Source organism: Miscanthus floridulus, chromosome 8 (genome assembly GCF_019320115.1).
Source record: "Miscanthus floridulus cultivar M001 chromosome 8, ASM1932011v1, whole genome shotgun sequence".
NCBI classification, from domain to species: domain Eukaryota; kingdom Viridiplantae; phylum Streptophyta; class Magnoliopsida; order Poales; family Poaceae; genus Miscanthus; species Miscanthus floridulus.
The window spans coordinates 10,954,509-10,976,263 of NC_089587.1; the positions used below are offsets into that span (position 1 = coordinate 10,954,509).

General features: G+C 44.4%; 1 protein-coding gene across 2 annotated transcripts; it reads right to left on the bottom strand.

Moving 5' to 3' along the window:
* Positions 1–2,006: 2,006 nt before the first annotated feature.
* Positions 2,007–12,452, bottom strand: LOC136475692 (trans-Golgi network-localized SYP41-interacting protein 1-like). 2 transcript variants are annotated; one of them, XM_066473285.1, is made up of 9 exons: positions 12,105–12,452; positions 11,830–12,015; positions 5,866–11,718; positions 4,595–5,396; positions 3,775–4,463; positions 3,551–3,680; positions 3,383–3,464; positions 3,172–3,292; positions 2,007–2,745 (listed from the first exon to the last, which is right to left on the bottom strand). In XM_066473285.1, exons 1-8 carry the CDS (start codon positions 12,177–12,179, stop codon positions 3,193–3,195), a joined length of 7,917 nt encoding a protein of 2,638 aa, XP_066329382.1. In that variant the 5' UTR covers positions 12,180–12,452; the 3' UTR covers positions 2,007–2,745; positions 3,172–3,192. The 2 variants fall into 2 exon arrangements, with proteins under 2 accessions (XP_066329382.1, XP_066329381.1); XM_066473284.1 differs by having other exon boundaries at positions 4,595–5,399.
* Positions 12,453–21,755: the final 9,303 nt, after the last annotated feature.

Here is a 21,755-nt window from a genome sequence, read left to right on the forward strand (position 1 = left end):
TCTCGCTCCGTGAAGAGGCAGGAGGGCTTCTTCCTGCAGCCTCGCCGGGACCCCCGCAACCCGAACTTGCGCTTGGGGGCTCGACAAATGCAATAAGAACTACTCGTTCAGACGCGAAAATAAAGAAAGCCCCTAGAGGAGTAACTCCACTCCTCCGGGGCTCGGGGGCTACACCCGGCGGGTGCGCTCGCGCGCACGCACCAGAACCTCAAAAAACAAACCCCAATTCCTACGGGGCAGGTATAAACCAAGCCTCGGCAAACCCTCAGGGGGAGTGCACGCACTCCCCCCGAGGCTCGGGGGCTACTGTCGGGTACCTTAGAATGGGGTACCCCAAGCAAAACATCAAATGGGTCGCTAAAGTCCCATCTAAAAAAAATAAAAGCTAGAAGGTAAGTCGTGGGCCCCTCACCCGCCACGATCGAGCCCACTGGGCCCTCCCCCTCCTCGCCTCGAGCCTCGAGCAGGAGGTCTCGGCATCCCGACGCAAACTCCGCTTCGTGTGAGGCTCCCCAGGGAAGGCCTTGGCAGGGAACGCCGTCTTCGCCTCGCCCGAGGCCCTCCACAGAAGGCCTCGGCAGGAGGCGCGTTCTCCGTATCGCGCGAGGCCTCGGCAAGGAGCCTGATCTCCGTCTCGCGCGAGGCCTCATTCTCCGTATCGCTCGAGGCCGGCTCGTCCGCGGTCCGTCGCCCCCCCGCCTCGGCCGATCCTCCCGACAGCGCGTCATGTCTCATTAATGCTTCAACCACTCCCGCAATCTCAGCCGGACGGTGGCTTAACGCCACAAAATGGCCGACGCGACCCGAGGTCGCATCAGCGCCATACCGGTCGGGACAGGGCACGGCGGGGATTACTGGCCACTGTGTCCTAACACTATGTCCACGATCAGCGCCATACCGGCTAGGACAGGGTACGACGGGGATTACCGGCCACTGTGTCCTAACGCTGTACCCATGATCAGCCAAGGCCTCGGCACTGTACAACAGGGCCTCGGCGATCTTGGGGTTCGTGCCTACCGAGACCTCCCCACCGCAGTGCAGCCTCGGCACCGGCCAAGTCTCGGCCTCGCGTACAGTCCCTCCATAGTGGCTTGCACGTTCGCCGCCGCGTCCACTCCGAGGCATTCCCGGGGCTCCCACGACGCACAGGATATGATGGGACGACCACGCCGCCCCAGTACTCCAAGGACGGACCACTCCGACGACCATGCCGCCACAGGAACAGGCCACAGGGTTTGGATATGCCGCCCCTGTTGGCATGACGCCGCATAGTAATACATGTACTGTCCTTGTCCTTCCTTCAACTATAAAAGGAGAAGACTTGAGCCACTTAGGGGAAGGGGAGAACACCTTGTAACACACACACGCACATATTCCCGCCGCTTGAGAACAACATCTCAGACGGCCCACATGACACCTTGCCGAGACCTGGGACTAGTTCCCTCCTTCCCTTAGCTTGTAACCCCCTACTACGAGCACTTCGGTGCAAGGAATACAAGTTCGATCTCTCAGACTGGACGTAGGATACCGATTGCCCGAACCAGTATAAATCTTGTGTCTCTTTGCATCACCATCCGGAATCGGAAGCACGCAGAACAAATTCACTAGTCGGTTGAGGACCCCCGGTCCGAAACACCGACATATAGTTAGCATCATATACAAATATTGATATTTTTTTATAAATAAACCTAATTAAATTTAAGAAAGTTTGATTAACCAAACCTAGGATGACATTTGTTAGATGGAATGTGGGGGGCAGTTTATATAAACACTGAACTCCGCTGGTCAAGTTTGCTCGTCAAAAGTGATGTTGTCGAAAAATGTTGTCCAAAGTAGTACAAATCAAATCAGTAAGTCATGGAATAATTCGTCATTTGATTTTTGGCGGCAACAGTAGCAAAATAACCGCTCAAGCTTCACAGCATACGCTAGGGCTCTTATGGTAACTTTCCAGCGCTCCCAAAACCAAATCTGACATGAACTTTCAGCACAGGCTTCACTTGAAGGAAATAAAATGTGCAAGCTCCCCCATTGCACAGTATGGATAATAATAAATGAAATAATCACTGTGTTGTACATGTAAACGAAAAGGGTTGAGAAAGTATAAGGGGGCCAACTCAAGGGAGGGGATAACCTGTTACCATCCCAAAACCCTAACTTCCAAAACTACATGTCACTTTCCTGTAATCCTGTATCATATAGTGTAGTAAGTAGATGCTAGCATGTAGAATGCCCTCCATCTTTCTAAAAGCAAAGAATAAAAAAAAGGAGCGTACCCAGTGCAGAGAACTCGCGCTCTGTGCGGGGTCTAAGAAAGGGTGTAAGTGGCAAAGCTTACCCTCGCCTGTGCAATACAAAGAGACCGCGACTCACCCGGGACCTTCCGGTCACAGGCGGTAAGACTCTACCGCTTCAACCAGGCCCGCCCTTCCTAAAAGCAAAGAATAGAGCAAACAAAAATGTATGTACAGGGGGTTCTTTGCTGCTGCTTCCTTCAGTTCTCTTCCATCCATTTGCATCATTGCATGCCATTGGACCCAAACTAAGCTAGACGGGATCACAGCACCAGGAAGATGGGTGAAAATGCATCCTGAAGACGTCTCGCAGCTGCCAATACGGCTCAAGTATTCGGTAACATTTTCAAAAGGAATCACAGTATTAGTGCAAACTGCTTTTGCTTAGATAACTTGCTATGGACATAGACACATAGTACTGTACAGTCACTCGCCAAGGAGATCACTACAGCTGCATAACATTAAGAGAAGTCAATTAACATGACCAAAACTAAAAACTCAATTTTCATGAAGATAAAACATGATAGAACAGTCAACAGTACACATTTATCAAGATGGTTCCTAGATCACTGGTACTCATTTTACTGGCACAATTATTCATTTGAGACAATTACTTCTTGTGCTCGTTTCATTAGCTTTTCATTTCCTAAATCATTGACTCCCATCAAACCAATGCTACAGTGATGAATGTTCAGCAAACCAGTCCATTGTAGATGCTTATCAATTATCATCAGGTGCATATGCTATGCAGCAACTATTGTAGATGAAACATGAGTGCAAGACTGTCATGTTTCAACATGCACAACACAGTTTGCCACAGACAGCAGAGCCATAACAGTAGAAAGTTAAATTGGTGCTTAGTAAAATCATCACTCACCTTTACACATAGAGTTCAAATTCAAATAAAACTAGCAAGCAATGCATGCAGTGCAATCCAATATATCAAGACGCCAAGTCTTAAGGTTGGTTGCCTCATGAGCAATCTATCACCTGAGACCCTGTTTAATAAAATAAAAAAGAAAATTAGTGACCCCACCAAAACATCACCAATCACCAATCAGTAAAGTAACAAGTTAGATTGCAGTTACCACATCCCATCAATTCTGTCTGATACCGGTCGAGTGAATTTAGGAACAAAGCGTGACATAGTCAATGACTTGAAACCATGGGCTGCAATACCAATGTAAAATCAATCAGAGAAGAAAACTAAAAGTGAAAAACTGTATTTAGGAGTAGGATGCAGAACATATGCTTGCCTTTGTCATCATCTTCATCATCAAAAGGCTTGTCCTTCTCCATCTCTACATCAATAGCAACTTGGTCATTGTTGACTTTTCGCGCACCTCGAATCTGAGTGACAACTGCAGCTGGGCTTACATTTTCATTCTGCACCCAAATTGAATATGCAGGTAAGCATAAATAAACTACTTCAATACATATTAATCAGGTACCTTTTATCCACAAAATAAAACATATTTACCATTTGCTCAATCTCTGAAGTGCCAGGCAAGTTTATAGATCTGCTCTGCTGATTGGATACCCTGTCCCGGCGAAGTAATCCTATCTGGGAATCCTTTTGGCTCAATGAGGCTTCTACAGCATCTGATTTACGCATCAACTCCTCCATTTTGGTCCTCTCAACCTGTAGTAAAGAATCTTTGCTTTGGACTGTAACCCTTAAATCATCTGATTCAGCTATCAGAGATCCTATTTTTCTGTCCAACATATCCATATAGACAGGAACTTGAGTGCAATCATAATCATTAGCGTTCTCAGAGTGCATCCCGAACTGCAACAGTGCTCTTTCTAACCATTTCATGAAATCGTTTATCTGAGATGAGTACTTTTTGTTACTCTCTTCAGTGGTTAGCAGTTCATTAGTGCTTCTTGTAACTTCTTGTCGCAGAAAAGAGATCTCAGAATCTCTTTCTTGCAATTGTGACTGAAGGTTTTCCACTTCTGCAAGAAGATTCTCAGACAAGCTATGCAACTCATCAAATTTGTCAACAGTCGTTGCAAGTTTTGCCAGAGCTTTGGTCCTAGAAACTTCTGAGGTCTTCAAGGCAAATTCTTTCTCCTGCAACATTTGCTCCAACTGAAGGCTTTTATTCTCCAAGATTTCAAGCTCTTTTTCTTCTTCATCGAGTGCTTGCACCAAACCTTCAATTTCTGCAGAACACATAAAAAAAGTATGAACAACCAAAGGAACAAAGTTTTTTTTTGGTTATTTTTAATTACATGAAATCGTGTAGCAGTGAACAAAACACAAGTAATTGAACCAAAATGTTCTGACAGCTCACCTTGGTCTTTTCTGCTTAGTTCATCAGTCAATTTCTCAATTCTTCCATGCTGCTCACTTGCCACTGATTCCATATTTTTCAGTTCATTTAATTGAGTTTCTAAATCCTTCTTTTGATTATGCAACACATCAATTTCTTTCTCCAAATTTTGGAGCTCCATTCTTGCATCTTCAAGATCAACTGAGAGCTGTTTTGCAGAAGATTCAGCCGCCCTTAACTGATATGATAGCTCAGAACTGATTGTACTAATTTGGATATCTTTAGCTTGAAGCTCCTGCTGCAACTCAAGAACAGTAGCCTTCAGTTCCTTTGTGCTGCCTTCATTACTGTTCTGAGAAGTTTTTACAGCCATAACTAACTGTTCAACTATTGATTTTATGCGTTCATCTGCAGAATGCTCAACAGCATAGCTGTGGTTACTAGGGTATATATCACTCATTCCTTCAATCTCCGCAACTGAACTAGTGCATGCTTCATATAGCAAGCTCATATTCCTGCGTGCAGATACAATCTCCTCATCTCTTTCTTTCATCTCTGACTGTAGTTCAACAAATTTTGCTCTCAAAGATTCCAACTCATTATGCTGAGAAGTGAATCTGTTCTGCAAGGTGGACATAACATCAAATAGCTCGGTTGCTTTCTGTTCAACTGAAAAGCCATGCTCATCAATGTTTCTTTTGAGATCATTACAGTCCTTTACACAATCAGATAAAGCATGACATGCAATAGCAAGATGATGCAAAAACTGGCTTTCATCGGTATCATCCATCTTAATTTCCAAAGGAGCATTTGGAATATGAGCCTTCTGTAAAGAACAATTGGTTAGGACTTGCTACAAATCAAAAAGCAACAGTCTATGAATATCATTTAACAACATCTGTGTGTACTGTTTCACCACAGGAAAAAGCAAGGTCATTAAGTTTCCATTTTACTATGGATGGAAATTACATATTCCAAGGAAAACATTGATGACTTCCATGGTGAACCAAAAAGGTACCAAGAAAATATAAAGATAAGGTTGTATTCTATATATAAACATGACTTTTAAAGACTAAAAATCTCATTTAATAAAGAAAAATAGGTTGGAGTTTATCTAGCTTTGCAAATAATGCAAGTTAATGAGCAGTATTACATGTCTTGAATATAAATGTGGTGATACATGGATACAAGTTAACCTTCAAAATGGTATAAAACTTGCTAAACCATAGAAGTTGTGAGTATTTCAAAATGAAGCAAAACATTAAAAAAAATGTACTTATAGCATAATATACCTTGTTGTTTATGCGGTTGGACAAAACATGTTTAGAGGCAATCGGTACGTCCATCATATTTGTGCCATCCATCCATTTACCAGAAGACCTCATGAAGTTCTCCATATAGCAGATAAGGTCCACATCCTTACCGAATGTATTAACAAGACGGTGTGAAAGTTCAAAGCAGACTTCTCTTAGTTGACTGCTGGTGGAGTTCAACTCCAGCAAATGATCTGCTTGCCTCCTCCGGGTTTGTGACTGTGCATGCATAATATGCTCAAGCTGACGAACAGCATCAGCTCTTGCAGATTCTGTAACACTGTATTGTTTAGAAGATTCAGCAAGTGCAGCTTCTGCCTTGACCAATTCCTCCTGCAGGTTGTCAGCCCTTTCATGAGCTTCACTTAACTCAGCAAGAAGCAGCTCTGTTGCTCGTTTCAATTTCTTCACTTCATTTTGTGATGAAACCACTGTTGACTGTAGGTCGAGGCAAAATTTTGCCATCTTTTCAGCCTTGGTGATTGGATCCATATCAAATTCCCGAGCAACATCCACTTTATTTAAAGCATTTAATAGTCCACTCAAGTACTGGTTTGTTTCATGCAAGCTGTTCTCATTCTCAGCCAACCGATCCATTAAAGATGATTTCTCGGTCTCAAGTGATTCTATGTGCTGTTTTCTTTCACTTTTAAGTTTCTCTATCATGGCATTCATCTCTTCCATTGTTTGCTTCAGGCTGTCTCTGTGTTGCACTAAGCCCTTCCCTTTTCTGACAGCAACATTTAGTTTCTCCCTCAATGAGGCACACTTTTGCTCCTCCTGATTTAACTGCTCCTGCAGACTGTCCCGTTGCTTACCCACGCATTCTAGTTCAAGAACAAGTGACTGATACTTTTGCATCTGCTCAGCATCACTTTCCTGCAATTTACTTATTTGAGCATGTAAGGTCTCAATTTCCAGCATTAGTGATTGTGCCTTCTCCACAGCTTCATCACGCTCCTGCTCCACTAAGGCCAGATTCTTGCGAGCATGGTCTAACTCGTTATTTAAAGAATTTAGTTCCATCTCTTTCTCGTATGCACTAGTGTCCGATTTAGAGGTATCGTTAGATGGCTTGATATCCTCCAACTGAATCTCTCTCTCAGCAGAATTGCCTTCAGTGGACTTGGACAAAAGAGTACCATAGTCATCTAAGAGTTTCCTCAGCATTTTGCCCAAGCACAACACAGCAGAAACGCCTCCCGATGAAATTTCAGAGTTACTGCCATCCTGCAATGTGTTTTGCACCAAATTCAGCAGTTTCTGGATCTCGGTGTCCATTTCATGATAGTGCCTGCTCTCCTCGGTTTTTTCAGCTAACTTATCCCGCAGTTCAGATAGATCCTTTCGCAATTTATCTCTAACAAACTCATCTTGAACAGCTTTCTCAGAGAGCCCAAGGAACTCAAACCTCAGTTTCTCTAGGCTTTGTGAAAAGAAATCCTTCTCGGCCTTTATAGCAACAACCTCTGCGCTGAGTTCAGATATCCTTTTATGTGACTCTTCTAGATCAGCAATAAGCATTTCTGAGGAATCCTCAAGATGCTCAATCTTCAACTGTAATGAATCCCTCTCCTGTTCCACCTCCAAGAGTCTGTTTCCTAACCATGCTAACTTATCTTCTGCTTCCAACATCCTGAACTGTGGGGGCATGCTAATTTGGCCAAGGACTTCTTCCCATTTCTGTATAAGGCTGTTCCTCTCCACTAGAGATTGTTCCAGCATATTGTTGTGTTCAGCCAGCTCATAGAATCTCCTATTCAGTTCCTCATATTTGCTCTTTACTTCATCAGATACTGTATTTGAATTTGAGTTCTGCTCATCATTTATGACATCCATAGCCACACCAGACTCAGAATGCCCATCAACAGAGGATCTCTTGTTGCTATCAGGTAGAGTAAAAGAAGTGCCAATGGCCATCATTGACAGCAGTTCTATTTTTTCAACTATATCTCGAGAATGAAATTGCTCTGGCAAGTCTAGGTCTTCTAAGACTTCTTCAATTCTCTGAAGAACAGAGTCTTTTAGAAGAAATGAATCCCTTAGAGCTGTAGCTGAATTCCTTATGTATGAGAGCTCCGATTCCAAGGCTTCAATTCGATCTGCTTCTGTATAGGATTTGAGCTTGGCTTCCAACTCTTTCAGCAATGTTTCCTTTAACTGCAGTTCTTGTGTGAGTTTATCGATCTCACCAGACTTCTCCAGCAGAGACTGCTTAAGGCCGTCACGCTGCACTATCAAACCTTTACCTTTTGCAACAGCAATACTAAGTTTTTCCTTGACAGATGAATGTTTCTGATCTAACTGTTCAACTTCAGAAACCTTTTTCTGAAGCTCAGTACGCGAAGCTCCAAGAGCTTCATCCAGCTTTTTCATGCCATCCTTCAAGACTGGAACTTCAGTTTCCAGCTGAATGTTTAGTGCATTGAGCTGGTCGAATCTGTCTTGCAAATCACACAGCTTTGGTAAAATTTCCTCTTTAATCAATGTGGGCAAGGGGTAAGACCACTTTTCAGATGAAATCTGGTCAAACATGCTGATCTCTTGCAAGCGTATCTTTGATAAACGAATTTCTTCAGCTGCATTTTCAAATTTCTCGATGCATGAAGCCACACCCTCCTCAATGCATGGGAGAAGGGTAGTAAGAATATGATCTTCCTTGCTAGACCCTTCACCAATATCAGATATCAATTGAACTGTTGAGGAATGATTTGCTGAGTGTGAAGCCAACTTCTCTGCTACAGCAAGGCATCTACTGTGTAGTTCATCTTGTGTGGCATTTTTACTTGAAGAAGCTGACTTGAGCTCCTCATTCAGAATGCAAACTTCATTCAAATTTTTCGTTAGAGAACTGGATCTCATATTGAGCTCCTCAACTTCTTCACATTTACTCAACAGCCTCGACTCAAGGCCAGCATTAGTTGACAGCACAGATTGGTGGTCAAGCAACAAATTCTTTAAATGCTCAATGAGTCTTTCATATTGACTTTCAATTGGTTCATCAACACTATATCCTGCCCCAAATTCATCTGTACTTCTAAGTGAATCACATAGAAGTTCCTGCAGGGAATCATACAGTTTCTTGACAATTCCATCTGCTTGTTCACTCCTCTCTTGTGCAACACTGTTTGCTTTCCTGAGCTCCACCAGAGAAGTATTGAGCTGAGCATTATCCATTTGAGCAGCCTCTAATTTCTCCTGAAGACTTTGGAATGATCTAGCAACAAGGTCCACACAGCTCAAAGTGCGGAAGTTGAGACCTTCACTTTCACTGGAATCATTAGGAAATACAGCACCTCCCAAAGAGGTGAGCTTATTTGTTCCTTCACTGAGTAAATCTGATAAAGACATTCTCTCCTTCTCAAGAATGGAAATCCTTTCTGCCGCATCCTTCTGCAACAGTTCTGCTTGATCAATGAGCTTTCCAGCATTACTGTTTGCATCCTGCTGCACAGTAGCGACCTGATTGTGCAGATTATCAATTGCATCCTTGTAGGTGCTCAGCTTGCCAGCAAGTTCATCCATTTTGGCCTCAAGAACAACAGTCTGTTGTCTATCTATATCATGCTGCACAGCAGACTTGACGTAAAGTTCAATTCTGTTGCACAGTTCAGCCACATATTCTTCAGCTTTTGTAATATCTGAGCCCATCACCATAAACTTTTCCCCTAGGCGCCATAGCATCTCCCGAGATGACTTTTGTAAATTATCATGCTCCCCCTCAGAGGGTCCAGTATCATCGTCACTTCCCTTTGACTCAAAGGATTTAATGAGTTTTGATACCAGAACCCGTCCATCGGACCTAGAGGAGATCCTCTCTAGCAACTTTTCAAGGTCATGCAAATCACCTTTTGCCACCTCTAGATGGCCCTTCAGCGACTGCAAAGCAGTTGAGTTACATGAGTCATTCGCATCGGCCAGATTAAGCGAACACTGATTATTAGGGCTCGTAATGGCTCTTTCAGCATTCTCAGTAGTGACTTCAGACGAGTCCAAATGAAGTTGTTGATGCATAACATTCTGGAATTGACCCAGCACCACATTGTACTTAGTGTCTAAGTCTTTGATTGCAGATTGGTAAATATCGATGCTGCTACTTGTGTACAGATTTTCCTCAATTAGCTGCTCAGTGAGTTGTCCGAAGTATGTTTCCGTATCTTTGACATGTGACTCAAGCTGCTTATGCTTGGCATACGAAAGTTCCAACTTGTCATTTAGTTCAGATAAATCTGAAGAAAGCCTGCCCTTTTCATTACATAGATACAAATTGTCTTCTTGGAGTTTAATTTTTGCTTCTCTTTCGGAGGCAAAATTCGCAGATAGTTCCAAATTATCTTTCTGTAATGTTTCCAATAAAGCCTGGCAATTTGCCAACTCTGTCAAAGTATGATTCAAATTCTCATTGGAGGAACGCAGCTCACACTCCAAAACTTTACATCTGCTACTGCTAGCATCCATTTCCTCTTTCACAGAAGCTAAGCTAAGCTCAAGACCTGACAACTCCGATAAAAGCTTCCTGTTATCAGAAGATAGATGGTCCCGGTGCTCTTCAACTTCTTTTTTGGCTTCTTTCTCAAAAGCAAGGCTTGCAATAAGCTCCAGGTTCTCCTTTTGCAGAGCTTCTAGTAACAATCTGCTGTTAGCTAATTCACTATGGATTTGTTCTGTGCTCTCCTTGGAGGAATGTAGCTCACTCTCCAAATGTGTGCACCTTGCGTTGCTAGTGTTGATTTCTTCTTTCAAGGAAGCCATGATCAATTCAAGTTGTCCCTTTTCTGTGTTCACCTTGGAGAGCTCATCTCTACATTGATGAAGCTCTTTGTCCACTGCTAGTTTGCTTTCTTCAGTTTCTTTTAGTAGTACCTGGAGCTTGGTTGTCTCGTCAGAAGACTGTTGTGTAAAATCTGAATAAAGGCCAGCAGCCTCATCTAGCTGCAACTGGAGAAAATCCCTTGATAGAGTTGCAGAGAACAGATGACTTTGTATATCCTCGAAGTGAACTGGCATAATGCCTTGCAATACCGCACTTCTAGATAAAGCTGGATCCCCCTTCTGCTCACAAAGTGGCATATCCACTGCTGCTGTTGGCTTGGCCTGTACACTCAAATCATCTGTAGTGACAGCTTCATCGCTTACATGTGCCGTGCTTGGATCTTCTAGGTCAGCCTCCTTGTCTACTCCATCAGTTTCGTCCTCAGTGCCTCTTCTCGCAGTATTCTCAGGAATCTCATTTGAAGCTGCAACAGTCGATTGTTCTTCATGTGCAGTCTCGGCATCTATTTCAGCAGAAGCTGTGGGCTCGACATCATGCTGTGTGTCTCCATCTAATGGCCTCCCAGAAACATCCATCACCATTTCCTGAGCCCCTTCATCGTGGATATTATCAGCTCCAATGTCTTGAGAATGAATTGGTGCCTCGGCAACTTCTTCAAAATTGGAGCTTGTTGGCCTGTCAACAGCATCCATTTCCACCTGCTGATGTTCCCCTAGTTGATTGGAATCACCGTCTGCTCCATTACCTTGAGAAGAAGCATTCAACTCCATGCTATCCACACCACCCAGCTGAGCACCTCCTACAAGATCATCACCAATGCTGTCTCCACTGGTAGCCTGAACTCGTAGATCCTCAGCATCAGCTGTCCGGTTTTCATGCTGCTCCGAAATCCCCTGCTCACTAGTACCGACATCATGCGCATCGGAGCTATCACCCGTCTCCTGCTCCTGCACTGTCTCCTGTTCTTGCACAGCATCGGCACTCTCCGCAGAGCTGGACTCCACGGTCCCAGGCCCCTCACCATTGCACTGATCCGCTTGCAGCGACCTCTCCGCTTCCTGCAATGACAGACGGGCATTACACAAACAGCAACAACAACAGCTAGGAGGAGCAGAAGCAGCAGCAGCCCACTCAAAACCCACACTGACACTGAAGTGCTCCAGCCTCACCTCAAATGGAGTGCTCCCGCCGCCGCTGCCCTCCCCGGCGAGGAGCTTCAACCCAACAGGCGATTTGGGCTCGGGCACAGTCCCCTCCGCAGCCTTGGGCGCCCCTTCCTCGGCCTCTGCGTCGGCGTCGGCGTAGGCCTTCTTGCCGGGACCCCGCTTCTCCTTCTTCTTCCGGAACTGCTGCAGCTGCACGCAAGGTAAACGTAACGCTCGATCAAAATTCCCCCAATAAACCAAAATAAAAAAAAGGAGTAGAAATTCGCGGGACTCGGTACCTTCTTCCGCCCTGCAGCGAGGAGATCGGTGCGGTTCCTGTTGCTGTTACCGCCGCCGCCGCCCCTGTGATCCATGCGGAGATCTCCAGTCCAGCCAGCCCCCGGGCAGCGGTCACGCGAGGCGGGGAGGCATCAACCAATCCCGCCCGCGGAGACCTACTACTAGGGCGCGGGCCGGCGGATTGCCCGAATCGGAGCGGGTTGGCGCCAATCTGGAAGATCTGGGAGGCGGGAGGGAATCACGCGCTCGGGTTCGGGGATTTGGCAGCCGAGGAGGAGGAAGGGGAGGGAGGAATTGACAGGAGAGATTCGTGTTCCACGTTACCGTGAGTTTGGGCCTGCTGCACCTGCGCCCGCGCCCGGTCGGGTTGGTGGCTGGCCGCCTGGCCGGGGCGGGCCGGTGTCGGTTCGACACGGGAGCACGGACGGAACGCGACGGTTTTCGCGTCTCCGGTCTTCTACCGCAGTTGCGGGACCCACGCCGTCTCCTCTTCGCATGTTCTGTTCAAGAACTAGAACTAGAACTAGAACTAGTATAGTACGGAATCGCAAAAAAAAAACTAGAACTAGTACGGAACACGCACGTAAAAACTGCTTCTGGCACTCTCCGGTGCTCCCTCCGTCAAAACTTATTTGGATAAAAGTTAATCATTTTAAAATTTGATCAACTTTATATAAAAGACATTATTAATATTTACGATGATTGATTATAAATTATATTATCATCATAATATACTTATTTAAAGTTACAAATATTAATAGTATTTTTGTATACTTTAGTTAAAATTAAGTAAGTTTAATTCAAATTGAATCTAGAATTATATCTTTTTCATGGAGGTAGTATTGTAATATTTAGAATTTCGATGTAACTAAGCTGACTCAAATAATTATAGTCAACTCAGTGCACGTGGCAAGTGAGTACAACCGCTGAGGCGCTGATTGGTTTGTTATTGCACTTTGAGTTTAAAAAAATTAAAACGGTGCTGTCACGAGACATATACAACGTGTTTAGCTCATAGACACGTCTGACAGTGCGGCGTCTAAGGTGTGGTGTCAAAATTCGATGTGACAGGAGTTTGCACCGAAAAAATATATGGTTGCAGCTGCTTACGCGTGAACCAAACAGTAGCTCTACGTTGTATGCCATGTCGCAAGCTAGACGTGACGTACCATAACAGTGAACCAAACGCTCTCATAATCAGTCTGTTCATTTGTTAGTTTCGGTCATGACTTATCAGTCAGCCAACAGTATTTTTCTTTCACAACAAACCAGCACCGGCCGGACTTATCAGCCTAGAAATCAATCAGCGAACAGGTCGAATATCTCTCCCTTTTATGTGAACTTTATGTTCTCAACTAAAAAGGGTGATCTTATTAACATACATACATCTACAACCTACGAGGATAGCTGCGTTTCACATCTGTTTTCAGCACCGCTAAATGTCCAAACCACTCATATTTACTACGAGTAGTTAGCCACGGCCGAAAGAAGTAGACTCCAAATACTCCAACGAAGCAAATCAATTGCTCGATGATAGTGTTGGATCCAGTGCGACTATACGAGGATTTGCTTAGAGATCGAGCAACACAATGACGAGTACACCTTGAATGACACAATTGCTTGATATTCATTCGCTTTCACGTTGCTAGGCATGTGTGATGCGTCGGATCATAGGCCATCAATTGGCCATTGGCGAGATAGGGGATGTTTTGGATCCCTTGCCTTGGCTAGCTGGAAAAACATAGAGGTGTTTGGTTTGCTTCCTCGGTGTCGGTGTTTCGAACCACCGGCTAGAGTGCCGTAAAGCTCACCAACAACCCTGTTCAACATTCAAGAACAAAACATATTGATGTCCGTCATTATTTCATAAGAGATCACCAATAAAAGGGAGACATTTGCATTGAGAGTGTGGGCACCGAAGATCAACTTACCAATATCTTCACCAAGCCACTTGATGAGAAGAAGTTTTGCAAGCTAAGGAATGAATTGAACATACTTGACTTCTCCAATATGTGTTGATGCACCCCCATTATATGACATGCCTCTTCTTCGAGCAAAGCAAGGTAAAGTTGATTAACATATCATGCATCCATTGCTAAGGACTTATTTAGTGCATCTAGTCATTCCTATCATGTCCTAAGCTCACTCATGAAAATCAAATGAATTTGATGCTTGTATGGTACCACTATTGCTTGTATATTTGAAATGATCTAGTGGTAGCATATGACATGTTTATTGGCTTGTAAACCTAGTGTTTGATCTAGAAAATAAGATACAAGTGTTTAACTCAACATGGTACAAGATAACCCTTACTTGGAGGTGTGAAGAAGCTTGTCCTTGGATCAAACCGAGTTAAAAATCTTTTGCAAGTAATCTAGATTGAACCAAATTGAGAAAATGATCCTCATTTCATATGGTTTCACCCCAACCTACCTATAATTTGGGCTCACCTTTTGTACTAATTGTTGACAAAGGGGGAGAGAAATTCACAAAGATAGTAAGATAGGAGGAGAAAACAAATGAAATGACATTGTAAGGGGAGCAAGCTCATAAACTTATATGTTGCATTTTGATGTGCACTTCATATATTTGCTTGCATAGCACAAGTCTTAAATTTCAATATCCATGCTTGTGTGGTATATGCTAGCTATAGGTTTGAATGATAAAATAAAAAACTAGCATGCATAGGCTAAGTAACTAGACTCATGCTCATATTATGAAAACTAGACCCTTGCTTCTAATGTTGATCTCATGGGGTATTCTAGTTTTTATGTATGTCTAGTTACTAATGGTGCTAAGGATGGTATATTGGTGCACTCCGATTGGTATCACACTTCAAAGGTCCATCTCTTATACCTTAGCATCATATGGTAGAAATTGTCTCATATATTTTCTATCTAAGCATATGTGCAAGCTACAATCCAAACTCTTAGCACATATGTAGGGGGAGCAATTGCTACCATTTGGAGTTCATGAAACTTGTCCATATTCTTTTACACATGGTAAATATGCTTGGGCAAGCAACGTGGATTCAATTAAATCTCAATTCATATCTTTGTGTAAGGGTTGTCATCAATTACCAAAAATGGGAAGATTAAAAGCTCTAGTTTGGTTTTGGTTAATTGATGAAACCCTAAGTGCTAACCTAGTTTATCTAAGTGATGAAGCAATAGTGAAGATCATGATGATGGTGATGGCATGGTGATGATCAAATTCTTAAACTTGGAAAAGAAGAAAGAGAAAAATAAAAAGCTCAAGGCTAAGGTATAAATAGTAGAAGCCATTTTGTTTTAGTGATCAAGACACTTAGTGAGTGTGATCACATTTAGGATCGATAGTCATACTATTAAGAGGGGTGAAACTCGTATCGAAATGCGGTTATAAAAGTGCCACTAGATGCTCTAACTCATTGCATATGCATTTAGGATCTAGTGGAGTGCTAACACCCTTGAAAATGTTTGTGAAAATATGCTAACCCACATGTGCACAAGGTGACACACTTGATGGTTGGCACAATTGAGCAAGGGTAAGAAACTTCACCGATGCCCTATATAGAAAAGACGGAGGTCACTATAAGTGACCGGATGCTGGTCTCGGTTGGATCAGCGCGTCTGGTCAGTAGCAGTAAAGGGCGCGCTGCTTTGGTCTCATGACCGAACGCTGGCATGAAAACTGACCGGACGCTCAGGGCTTGAGTTCGGTCAGTCTGACGTATGATGACGTTGTGTGACCGGACGTTGGGTGCGTCCGGTCAAGCATGATCAGACGCGTCCGGTCATGATTTTGCATGAATGGAACCTTACTAGAAACGACCGGACGCTGAGGTCCAGCGTCCGGTCACTTCGCAGCAGCGCGTCCGGTCATCACTTGATTATTGAGATTGGGTGGCTCCGGTTGAACACGGAGGGACACGTGGCATGCATCATGTGACCAGACGCTGGGGTCCAGCGTCCGGTCGATTTGACCGGAGCATCCGGTCACCCCGTGTTGTGCCCAGTGAAGGAGTACAACGGCTCTATTTCGAGGAGGCTTCTATTTAAGCCCCATGGCTGGCTCAAGCTCACTCTCTTGGCTATTTGCATTGACATAGCAACCTTGTGAGCTTAGCCAAAGCCCTCCCACTCATCTCCATCATTGATTCATCATCTTTGTGAGATTAGGAGAGAATCCAAGTGCATTGCTTAAGTGATTGCATCTAGAGGCACTTGGTGTTTGTGTTTTGCTGTGGGATTCGCTTGTTGCTCTTGGTGGTTGCCACCATCTAGATGGCTTGGAGCAGCGGAGGAGGATTAGCATGAGTTGGTGATTGTTCGTGGCCATCTCTGGTGATTGTGAGGGGGTTTGTACCTTCCTCGGTGGAGCACCAAAAGGTAACTCTAGTGGATTGCTCATGTCATTGAGTTACCTCACTTGTGGGTAGGTTCTTGCGGTGTCCAATTATGTGGACGAGGTTCGTGCAACACCTCTTAGCCGCCGAACCACCAAGTGTTGGTCGACACAACAGGGACGTAGCGTGTTGGCAAGCATGTGAACCTCAGGAGAAAATTGATTGTCTCTTGCCCTTTGGTATTCTCCCGATGATTGATAAAGTATTCATCTTGTGATTGGTTCACTTCTCTACATGGCGGTATAATCACCTCACTTACTCATTTACATTTCCGTAAACTAGCTATAATAAGCTTTTTAGTGTAGCTAGAATTGAGAGCTTGCTTTGTGGATTAAGTTCATCTAGTAGAGCTCTTTAGTGTAGCAATTGTGAGAGCTCTTAGTGAGTAGTGACCTAGTAAATTGTGTGCTTAGTGATCATAACAACTAGAATTGTTGGACAGGTGGCTTGCAACCCTTGTAGAGCTAGAGCAAGTTTGTATTTCACTATTTGTTATACTAATCAAATTGCTCTAGTCGGTTTGTAGATTTTTAAATAGGCTATTCACCCCCCTATAGCCATATTAGGACCTTTCAACGACATCTAAACCCAGTTCGCTAGCGGCGGTGAACATGTCCCGATGATCCTAGACCTTAACCAGTTCAACCGTCTACCCTAGGAGCAGTGGTGCCTCACCAGAGACGTGTAGGACGGTCTGGACGTGGTCATGAGGCTCGGTAAGGTGGTTGACCACGTGCGCATGAATGTTCCGATTCACGACGACCGTAGCAAGGGTGTTCCCAACGATCTGCTGCACCATCGGCGAAACTGCTACATGGGCGAGGCAACCAAGTCAAAGCAACGCCAAAGCACCGATCGTTAGAATCAAAGGTGTAAAGAAATGACACCATGGCAGAGTACCCCCTTCCGGCGGCCATGGCAGACCGCCGTGAGGAAAATGCCTCGCATTACCTCACCGGTGGACGATAGCTCAGTGGTTCGATCCTAACCACGAGCTAACCTCTCAAGCTAGTCATGGTTGGAAGGAATTGGACGGAGGTGGACAGTGCGAGGCGAATTGTGAGGGTGCCACTGTTCGGTCTTAAGGATGACCGACGACGGGGAATCTTCAAATTGGGGCTCGAGATGGTACGACAACAGGAGTGGGCGGTCTTGGTGGGTAGAGAGGTTCTTACTCGAGACACAGGCGAGCGCAATTACTCAAGGAGCGACCCAGCGCTGCGAGCGGCTCAGGCGTGGCTCGGTGACGCCGGCACGATGCCATTTAAGGTGGAGGTGACTGGGGGCGCAACATGGAGCTTGCTACTAAATGGAAGAGGACAAAGACACCATGGGGAATGACTGCATGCATGGCAGATCAAGGATGGTAGAGGCAGTGGCAGGACGTGCAGCGGGCGCTGTGGCCTCGGCAGGACGTGGACGCCAGGCAGAGCAATGGCACGTGGGGGTGCCGCTCACTTGCGCGCGTAGTGCGCCCGACGTGACGATGCGGCGTAGAGGAACGTGCGCGTGCTGTGGTGCGATGACGATAGCATGAGGCAGCACGGTGATGAGATGGCGGTGCTTGTGGCGCGACGGTGAGGGCAGAGGCCATGTGCCGACCACAGCAGGCCAAGTGCGGCCACATGCGCAATAGCCCCGCGCAAGCGAACACAAGGTGGCAGAGCCGCGCAGTGCAATAGCGGAAACGGGTAGCAGCAGCGCGGTAGCGGGTGGCAGTGGCCAGCAGCGCGGCCGGCTCGCGGCGGCCAGAGGCAGGCTTGGCCGGCCAGACGAGATAGGGCAGCGGTGGCCAGGGCCTGCGCGGCGGTGTGCGCACGCGTTGGGCAAACCAGTGCTGTGGCGCCGAGCCGAGGCATGGTGACCGCGCCCAGACACTGACACTGGCCGGAAACGTGCCATGCACGATTTTTAAAGTGCCCCAAAAATCAAATTCATTACTTCAAACACCGAACCACCTATTCTATACTCACAAGGGCATGTTAGGCTACTAAAATAAACCCTAATACCCCATCACTCTTAATCCGGTTCTTCTATAAAAATTGCCAAACTTGGTCTTGTCAAACCATTTTCCGACTTAAGAGATTTGGTTAAATCTTGCTCGGATTCGCGTTAACTTCGATTTCCAAGCTATTAGGTATGCTAGTTGGTGAATTCCTTTCTCAATCGAAGGTATTTCATCGCCATCTACAAAGTTCATACTACCAACTTTACTAAAGTTCCGTATATACGTTCTATAGTGTTTTCGCTCAATAAAAATCTGCAAACATCGTTACTTGATAATTTTATGCGTCACGAACAACTTGCGTTATGCATTTCCGTAGGTCGTTTTAAGTTACGTAAATTGATTTACACACTATATTACATACACTAGCACATAACCATGATGCTCATGACATGTTTTAGCAAAAGATTTTTAGTGTAACACCGAGGGTGTTACATGAGGCGCCAGGTTTTTTCACCTATACGTTTCAAACCTTACACTATGAGTGTCAAGGTCGCTAAAGCGGATGTCAACATGGGTAAGTGGTTTTCAGTCGCTCAGGATGGGCTCGCCAAAGATGAGGCACTCTTGCTTAGCGGAGGCTTATGCAAATCTACTATAGTGTTTGGATATATACAAGCAGGTTTCATATACTGTGGTGATGATACCAACAATGTGTTCGACACTAGATTACGAACTTATAGGCCATTTAGATTGCCATGGCCGATGAATTGGTGCACATGGACGACATGGATTTTCCCACCAAAATTGGTGGTCTAGCAATTATAGCAGATACAAAGTGATATTTTCTGTTACCCATTTACAAAGTTAGATTAGAGTACATACATGTTTTTAAAAATTCAAGGCACTACCACTGGCCCTTTGTATCTTTTTAATATATATAAGCATATGTCTAATGAGAAGTGCTAGATATGAGTGCTCGTTAAGCAATGGTATATAGTATAAGTTCGTTCCTATAATGCAAATAGGTGTTGGATGGGATCAACCATTTATTAACAAACATTGAGCAATGGTGTTAATTAAACTAGATGATACCGCGTGTGATGCTGCGAAAATTTTGCAGCGTTGTATATGAGAATTCATGGATAAAGAATTGATATGTAGTACCATGTAAAACTCTATAGTGCAATGCCCTGTAGTTGAGGGGGGGGGGAGGAGAGCCAAATAAAAAAAAGAAGAGAGAATTCCTTGTTTGACACTGGAAAAATGAGTCTTTTCTTTTTTGGTCCTGAAATTTTCTTCGTTCCTTATTTGACACTCACTTCAACTTTCATCCCTAATTTGACACTACCGTCAAATCCGTTAGCTAACGGTGTTAACTGGTTGTTAAAAAGACGTTTTTGCCCCTAGAAAAAAAAAGCGACGAAGCAAATTTGAGAGGGAAAAAAACCTGCGCCCGCCTCTGATGCATGCGCCCAGTTGCAAAAAAAGGCGCAGGTTTTTTTTTCCTCTCAAATTTGCTTCACCGTTTTTTTTTCTATGGGCAAAAACGTCTTTTTAACAGCCAGTTAACACCGTTAGCTAACGGATTTGACGGTAGTGTCAAATTAGGGATGAAAGTTGAAGTGAGTGTCAAATAGGGAACGAAGAAAATTTCAGAGCCAAGAAAGGAATGACTCATTTTCCCAGTGTCAAATAAGAAATTCTCTCAAAAAAGAACTTTAATACGTAAAACAGACATAACAGCCATAACTATACTAAATTTAAGTTTTATTATTATATTTTTTTCACAAAATAGCCTGCATGTGTGGTTCTATGTTTTTTATGTAGTCACGAACTGTGATAATTGATCATCCAATAAAAGTTGCGTCATGTCAGGTTGGAATTAAAACTCTGCATGAGGCATCAATGAAAGTAAAAGATAAAATTTGCATCTTTGTGTTCTGCAGAGGATATAACGAAGGTTGTTAACCTGCAAATCCTCTATATCTAAATAGGATGCGTCTACTATAATATTTTTCTAGCTTCTCATGCTGCCACGTCATCACAGGTTCAACAACCACAATCACCATTGGAGAATACCACATGCAAAGTTGAGCACGTAAATACTAATATTATTTACTATAAACTTAGTCAAAGTTGAGCTAGTTTGACCGATATAGATGTCAAAGTTACATCATTTCGTGGACGGAGGGAGTATAAATTGAGGATCTATTTTCTCAACACGTAGGACTTGCTTAACAGGGTGAGTGTTACCTAATAGTGTTTATATCCGTCACCTTACAGCGATGCTTGATGGTTTGACACATGTACGCTATCCAATTTGTAGGCATAATAGGTATCCTAGTTGCAACGTAAAGTGATAATACTTGAAAGCTTTCTTTCTATTTGAAGCATCAATCACTGCAAGCCTAGGCCGTGGAAGGCCTAAAGAAGCAATCACGTTGTGGTTGTGGCGCTATCAGTCCGTGCCCTGTCTTGGAGCTGGACCGGTCGGCTGGACCTGGTCGGCACCGTCATCTACCCGCCTTCGGCCCGCCCCTCTCCCGCACGCGTGGGCATGGGTGCCGCTGCCCGCTGCCACCCGCCCCGCCCTGTCGCGTCCGTTCCTTCCTCCCTTCCTTCACGATTTTTTTAGCCATTTTTTTTAAAAAAAATTCATAAATATGTCCCTGTAGGTAAGATTTCAAAATCTAGACCCTTAGCTCGGCGCCATCGTTGCTGGCGCCGAGCTTACATTGCTCGGCGCCATCGTTTCTGGCGCTGAGGTGGTGTTTTAACCCCGGCCCCAACCTTCCTGCCCGAGCCTTCTTCCTCTTCTTTCTCCTCCCTCTTGGGTTTTTTCTCTCCCCACTTTGCCCTACCTCACGAATCGGCATATTAGACCTTGAAAACTTTATTTAATCCGTAGATCTTCGAGAGCAAGGTATCCTTCCTCCCCTCCTAGTTTTTTCGCATCGATTCGGCACATATTAGTCGGATTTTTCAACCTAAGAATCGTCGTTACTTAGGGTTTCATGCAAATTTTAATATTTGTATTATACAACCCTAGGTTTAGGGTTTAATATTAATTGCTTTCGGTTCTTAGAACCAAGTTGGTTGTATTGTAGTTATGGTTCTCATTGACATTAATTTGTGATGTTTTGATTTTTGTTTGTTAAATTACAACCGTTTTGTTAGATGCAAGAAATATATCAGGAGGAGTTTTGGCGAAAACGGGGTCGTCCTCGAGAATTATACCTCGACGCATCTAGCAAAGATGCCCCTATCCCTCCTGATCTCCCTGTCCTTAACTATGACTGTGGTTTTCTGGCCGAT